The sequence below is a fragment of the Cupressus sempervirens genome, chromosome 7 (assembly GCF_028749045.1).
Source record: "Cupressus sempervirens isolate cs-2001-9-10 chromosome 7, ASM2874904v1, whole genome shotgun sequence".
NCBI lineage: Eukaryota > Viridiplantae > Streptophyta > Pinopsida > Cupressales > Cupressaceae > Cupressus > Cupressus sempervirens.
Genome location: NC_143124.1, coordinates 48,504,145 through 48,511,943, shown reverse-complemented (window position 1 = coordinate 48,511,943; position 7,799 = coordinate 48,504,145). Strand labels below are relative to the sequence as shown.

General features: G+C 34.9%; 1 protein-coding gene across 1 annotated transcript; it reads right to left on the bottom strand.

Moving 5' to 3' along the window:
* Nucleotides 1-2,161: 2,161 nt before the first annotated feature.
* Nucleotides 2,162-3,076, bottom strand: LOC149545416 (replication protein A 70 kDa DNA-binding subunit A-like). Its single transcript, XM_089793763.1, has 2 exons — nucleotides 2,654-3,076; nucleotides 2,162-2,455 (listed from the first exon to the last, which is right to left on the bottom strand). Exons 1-2 carry the CDS (start codon nucleotides 3,074-3,076, stop codon nucleotides 2,162-2,164), a joined length of 717 nt encoding a protein of 238 aa, XP_089649889.1.
* Nucleotides 3,077-7,799: the final 4,723 nt, after the last annotated feature.

Below are 7,799 nucleotides of genomic sequence, written 5' to 3'. Positions count from 1 at the left end.
GATGTAGATACCATTTTTGTTTTGTTGTATCTATGGTCCAATAAAGTATCATCAACAAATATTTCTGCCAACACAATCTTCTTGTCTGGTCCTTCCTTGATATACAAACTATTGTTATCATTTTTTCTTTGAAAGCTAATCTAATTTAGATAGTTATGTAGTCTTTCATACTAGGCTCTGAGAGCTTTCTTGAGACCATATAGTGCTTTCTGTAATTTGTAGACCATGTCCTTTTTGCTAGGATCTACAAAATCTTCTAGTTGTTCAATGTAGACTTCCTCATCAAGAATTCCATTCAGGAATGTAGATTTAACATCCATTTGATACACTTTAAATCCTCTATGAGTTGCATATGCAAGTAGAGTTCTAACAACTTCTAATCTTGCAACAGAGGAAAAAGTTTCACCATAATCAATACCTTCTTCTTGAGAATAGCCTTTACACACCAATCTTTCCTTGTTTCTAGAAACTTTTCAATCTTCATTTAGCTTATTTTTGAATACCCACTTTGTGCCAATTACATTCTTATCTTTGGGTCTAGGAACAAGAGTCCAAGTTTTTCTTCTTTTCTATCTATCCTATCTCTTCATTTATTGCTTCAATCCAACTTTCATTTTTCAGAGCATCTTTAACATTTCTAAGTTCAAATTCAGTAAGTAAACATGTACCTTCCAATTTTCCTCTCATTATTGTTCCATTACATTTATCTCTAATGATCTAATCAGATGCATGATATCTTCTTACATATCTTACTAACACATGCTCTTTAGGCTTTCACTATCTTCATTATGAACTCCACCTTCAATCTTGGGTTCTTCTATCTATGACTCAGATCCATCAAGCTCAATTTGAACTAGCCTGGTAGCCTCTAATTGTGACTCAAGTCCTTCAAAATATGACTTCAGTTGCACTATCTACAACTTAGTAACCATTGGAGATTTAGGGGACTCAAGAGATGAAGTCTCCTTTCTTTCAAATAGATTTGGAAATTTATTAGGTTCATAGTAGACAAATATTTTTTAATCCTTTGGCTCCTTTTTGCTTTCTTCTTCACTCTTTTCTGCAAACTCATCAATTCTCACATGTGCACTCTCTATGATCTTATGAGTAGACAAATTCAAACATTTGTATGCATTACTTCTGCAGGAGTATCCTAGAAATATGCCTTCATCAATTTTTACATCAAATTTTCCTTTTCTAGACTCTTTCAAGATATAACATTTTCTACCAAATACTTTCAAGTAGCTTACATTAGGTTTGTAGTCATACCATAGTTGATAAGGAGTTTTATTTGAATCTCTCTTCAACTATACTCTTTTCAATGTATGAATTGTAGTGTTGATAGCTTCCTTCTAGTATTTGAGAGCAACATTATTTTCAATCATTAGTGTTCTTGCACAATCCATGATAGATCTATTTCTTCTTTTAGCTATACCATTCTACTGAGGTTTACTAGGAGCTGATACTTTTCTTTTAATTCCTCTCTCAATGTAGAAACTATTGAATTCATTGGAGATGGATTCATCACCTTTGTCTGATCTTAAACATTTCAACCTCTTTCCAATTTCCTTTTCGACTCTTGCTAGATACCACTTGAATTTTTGAAAGGCTTCTAACTTTTCTTTTAGGTACATTACAATTATCATTCTAGAATAGTCGTCAACAAAAAGAATGAATTTTTTTTCTCCACTATAACTCTCTATTCCAATAAGTCCACATAAGCTAATATGTACAATTTCTAAGACTTCTTCGGACTGATAGTTTTTTCTCTTAAAACTAGTCTTTTCCATATTACCAATTTGACAATTCTTGCATAAACCAACATTAGGTTTCTTCAAACTAGGAATACCTCTTACTCATCTATGTTTTCTTATCTTGATCAAATTATCAACATTTTCATGACATAGCCTTTTGTGCACTAACCATATTTCTTCTACTTCAACAATAAATAATGAACAATCACTACAATCAAGATACACTAATACATTTGGCATCGATTTGCGATGGCCAAGTGTCAGAATTGCAATGCAAATGTGTCGCCACTGCGACGGCAGCAGACGTTGTTGTTTTTTAGTCGCAAATTATGACATATATTCTTGGACGTCGCAATTTCGATGCCTATCCATCACAAGCTCAACATTCTATCCCATCATTGCTCCCGTCACAATGGATGTGGTTCCCATCGCAATTCTGATGTCTTCACCATGCATTGCGATGGGGTGGCATCGGCATCTGCCCATGGGTTCACTGAGGTGAGAGCCTTTATAGTTCTTTCGTGGGCATCACACTTGCGACGTCCATGGAAACTTGTGACGGTGCTATCGACGCCGTTGGCCATCGCAATATTTGCGAATGTGTCACAATTGTGATGCAAAATCATCAATTGCGATGGCATCGCTATGCATGCGATGCTTATTTCATCGCAATGCGCGTGCGGACGTCGCAATTGTGACATCTGTGGTTAGCAATATGGCAGGGCCACTGTGGCAGCGATGCCAACTGTCATCCCCGCCATAGCGGCCCCGCCACAAGCATCATCTTAAGCTGCTAGCTCTAGCAATGTGTTCGCAGTCATGTCGAATAGTTGTATTGCTCCTTCATCAAATGAAGTTGCCCATAGCTCCCCAGTGTGGTCTTACAATTATAGGCAGACCATGTAGCTATAATTGCATTCTGTAAATTGCTTGTCGCATTTTTTACCATACCATTCTTCATTTTCATTTTCAGACAACTTTTTCTTGCATTGCTTTCTTGCCACTTGGTTGGGGCAAGCCGGGTAGGATAGCTTGTCTGTTTTGACCTCTATAATGGTTTCTTTCATGATGCACTTTATAGCACAAGTAGAACACACAGTTTGATCATGTATGTCATGAATTGTCATTCTCAATACTGCAGGAGGTTGTGGGGTGTAGCTAATCGATGGCTCACCGTTGTCCTTAACATTTTCATCGAACCATGACTTTAACTCTGTTGTCTCTGGAATTTGCAGATTGATCATCAGTTGTATATTACCTGTGGTGTTGAGTACTCTTCCATTGAACTCAGTAACACGGCCTCCCTTAACCACTAGAAACATTATATAATATATGACAAATATTATGTATCGAATAATTAACTTATATTAAGAGTGATATATATATATATATATATATATATATATATATATATCTTATTATATATATTGTTATATAAAAATTATAATATATTGAGGGTATATTACTTGTATTATAACTATAACTAATATAAGTTAATATGTTAAAGAGACATGTCTCTTTATTTCACAGTTATATTCATTCGTATAGTAACTTGAAACACACATAAAAGATCCACAAGTGCTATTACAAGTTACTAAATAGTCGATCCTATTTCACTAACATGGTATCAGAGCAGTGTTGTGATCAAGATAGCAAATCAGAGATCTAGTATCACAACAGATCATTTCCCAGGAATAATAGAATCACATGCCTGAAATAATGATGGAGAACTTCTGAACCATTGGAATAACTATATCTTTGACTCGCCTTGTGCGACATCAACTTTGTAATAGGAAACAATGATGGAAGATTACTGGGTTAGAACTTGATATGTATCAATAGAAAGGAATGAAGAACATTGTGTACGTAGTGAATCATGATATACATAACGTGTTATACAACTATGAGGATGAAGGAAGATGTCATAGTAGTTTTAGTGAGTAGTTGTCTTCTATGCAAAGCAAGTATTGTTACCAAAACTACTTACTGTAGACACCTAAATTTGATTACACTATTTTAGTAATCCTATTTAGTTATCTAAAAAGGCATTATTAATTAAATTTCTATTTAATTAATCCTTTGTCATCCCCTAGTTGATTAATTTAATTAATCATCTATAGTCCTAATTGATAAATCAAATAATCTATTATTTATCAATTAAATCCTATTCTTCTATCTAATTCCAAAAATCCCCATTTATTAAATAAATCTATTTGATAAATGAAATCCTCAAATTCAAAAACCCCTAACCTATCTCTAATCCTCCATTTAGCCTAATCCACCCCATCCACCCATACTAACCAAGCTTAGCCACTAACTCACCCACCCTCATTAATGCCATCCACTTGCACATCTCTAACATCCCTAAGCTAATCCTAAACCCAAGCCTAATCCACCCCCTAATGTTGTCACATTCCTTAAACAAGTTTAAGACTTTCCTAATCCAAACCAAAGTCTCCCCTCAAAAAACCCAACCACTAAGTCATGAGTGCTCTTACAAAACATAAAGACACTTACAAGCCCACTCATGACTCTTACACCCATCTTCCACACTCTTCCCTCTTCCACACTCATTCCTCTTACATCCCTCTTACATACTCAATCCCACTCATCATGACTTTAACCAACCCTTTACCCTACCCTCTCACACTCATCCTCCTTGTGACAAGTGTCACCTTCCCATTGGTGCTAAACAAGCACAATCCATGTGCTCTCCTTTGAGTGCATCCTAGCCCTCCTTAAGCCTTCATCCATCCTTGGATCTAAGCCCTCCATCCCTCTACCCCTTATCCTATAAATTGAATCCCATCCCAAGCCATTTCATCAACAATCTTTGAGCTAAAGTTACCATGCTATTTTGAGAACCAAAGCCATCAATCTTACCCTTATAATGCCAAATTGAGAGCTCACGAAGCTACCAATTTGCCATTACCCATCTCCATTGAAGCAGCTTTTGAGTATCTTGAGCATACATCCACAGTAAAAGGACACATCTACAGAATCAAGAAAGCATGGAGTGTTTTCTCTTGTAAGGTTTGCACTTCTTATTTTCTTTCTTAGTCTAAGCATATATGTGAATTTAGTTTTTGGTTTGTGAATGTTTACTTTATTTGTTAATGTTCTTTGCATACTAATTATTGTTCTACACTTACCATGTCACCTGCAAAGGCAATGAAAAGATTAAGATCTAAAGTATGCGGTGGGAGTATGCAGTGGAAATGATCTGCATAGGGCCTCTTAGAGCACTCTACGATTACAGATCATAATTGCAATTTGTCTATGTTGATGGAGAATTTTATTTTGGTGAAGACAAAGACAATATTCAAGCATTGTTGGTACCAGATGATCGACCTCATACTTAAAACAATAACAGCCACAAAACTATATATTGGGATGGCACATAATGAAATATTCTGGATTTATTTTGTTCTAAGCTTCTCATCTCAAGTTGTAATTTCTGGAGGACATATCGACTTTTATATATCCAATGACTTATATGAATAAAACAACAATTATATATCTCAAAAAGGTAGAAGTATAATGAAGTGTGATACTAATAAGGCACTGAGACTGAAAAGTTAATTATTTTGGGTGACCCATCTGCTAGGTGAACCAAATAAAGGAGCTGTGTGGTGGGACAAATGCCACAAATAAGACCTCATTCAATTAAGAGGATCATGGCTATGATGTGCCAACACAATGGATAAAATTGCTAATCATTGACACAAATTCTCATTTATAAAATCCTTAAAGTTACCTTGACATAGCAGTAGTGAATATGCAGGGGGAGCAATTAGCGTCCTTTGGGGAGCTTCTAATTTGCTTGCAAGGGATTGCATAAGATTGATAAAGCAATATTATATTGTTGACTAAACTTCTGACATCTTTGCATTTACAAGGAGTTGGAAATGAAAATACACATCCATTCATACAAGTACTCTAGGGTTCCCATATCAATATCAATGGGATGGAAATAATTTTAGATTTCAAATATAAATTTTAAAGGCTCTATCTTGGAAAAATATAAGGTGTGGATATGTGTGAATGAGTAAGAGTGCGTAGTGTGTGTGAAATAAAAAAGAAGACCAATGGAGCACAACACACGCTAGAATCACAACATAATATGGGAGTACAGACAGTATATCCAAATTGTTGGACAAATTGGCTTAAGGGAATGTTACCAAGAGATGGGATTCATCGATTGGAGATTAAGGGCATGCATAAATATTTTCGTGAAAGAGAGTGTATGTGATATAAAATAGAATACTACAACAATAACGGATAATATGGCTAATCCAAGATGATTTGATTATGTGGTATTTGTAAAACCCATTAGGAAGAGCCAAACCATCTTATCAAACTATCAATATGGATAGTCTCTCATTCTACATACTATGACATTAACCCTTCTTGATATGTGTAACCCTTGTACTTATGAAGTCCTTGCATAGCCATTGGAGTTCAAATTTTGTACTATGAATTGATATAAGAGTGGTGATCTCTTATGAAGCATTCGGGTTTATGAGTGTATCACAACCTATATGGAGAATTAACACACATTCATGTGTTTTGGGGTAGGGTGGTTATTTGAGTATATATCTTATGTTTATTTTCTCCTCTTGTTTTCTCTTATGTCAACACTCTTCTTAATTTTTATAGATTTGGTTTTGCTGCATTATTATCTTCAACGGTCTAAGGAGGAGTTCATTATATTTTCTTCTAGTATCAATAAAGTAAATATCAAATGTCTTACATGAGGAAGTACAAACAACTTTGATAAGTATTACTTTCAACTAGCCAAAAACTATTGTTATTGACACAAAATTTTCTTGTGCATTAACAAGTTATAAGTTTTTTTAATGTTGTGATGTTGCTATCAGGATTCAATTGTGTAGTTTTTGGTCAAACTCATTGGTCTATGTTTATGAGTAGTGTTTCACAATAACTTCTTTCTCATTAGAATGAATAGAACACTAAATACTCATTGCATCTAGGTTTTCTCATGGAGGTGAAGCGTTGGGCTTTCTCGAGATGTTACCCACCCAAGCACCACTCCAACCCAACTTTTCTTAACCATGGAGTTTTTAAAAGGTTAATTTCATGCTCAAAAATCAAGGCTAAAGCACGCAATTTTTTTTTAAAAGGTAATAACAAGTATCTTATTGAGCTTCACTTTGTTTCGAGAATAGTTTAATATTCTCTACTAAATAGGGCCAACCATGTGAAGGCGGAAGCTCATTTGGCCCCACCCCCCTCCCCCTAACATCACTCTACATTCCCCGTTAACATCTAACATTCATTCATTCTTTCAACCATTAATAAAATGTAACATTCAATCAATATCACATGATAACATTCAATCAATATCACATGATAACATTCATTAACACATTAGACTCATTAACATGCAACATTCATCAATATTCTGCATTAACACATAATTCATGAACATTCATTAGCACATAATTAAATTCATTAAGACATAAAATACAATCATTATCAATTAAGGTATGTAGTGACAATCATTTCATTTTTTTCTTTCTATTTCGTTTTTCTATGTAAGCTCTAAGAGGAGCATCAGTGTCATCATCAATTCCCCCCTCATCAGTTGTTCTGTTCTCTGTTCTTGATGATCTCAAATTCCTATGCTATTGCAAAGGGGGGTCCTCTATAGAGAGAAGAGTTGTTTGGGAGTCTTTGTATAGGGGCTCGTATGCCTTTTGAAGTAGAGGTACATTGGGCTATCATCATCATCATGATCAGATACGCTTGGACTAGATGTGTCATGGATCAATGTATTTATACCATCCTCTTCAATTGTGTTTTCTGGCACACGATCGTCATCTTCCATGGGATCATTATCTTCACCTTGGATATTTGCACCTCCATGTTCCTCCACTTCGAAAACCATATTCTTCGGATTGTTGTGGTTCATATCATGTACTTCCCTGGGAAGATCAACCTATATAAAATTTATTAACATAAATAAACTATGATCATCAACTCATCATCAAGTAATTTCATATGTATATAAATTTTTAAAAT

What these genes read in the sequence shown, in the direction of transcription:
- LOC149545416 (XM_089793763.1), bottom strand. Translation starts at nt 3,076, where the DNA reads ATGTTTCTAGTGGTTAAGGGAGGCCGTGTTACTGAGTTCAATGGAAGA. An exon ending in AATGCAATTATAGCTACATG is followed by an intron (nt 2,456 to 2,653) that starts GTCTGCCTATAA and finishes TGCTAACCACAG; the next exon opens with ATGTCACAATTGCGACGTCC.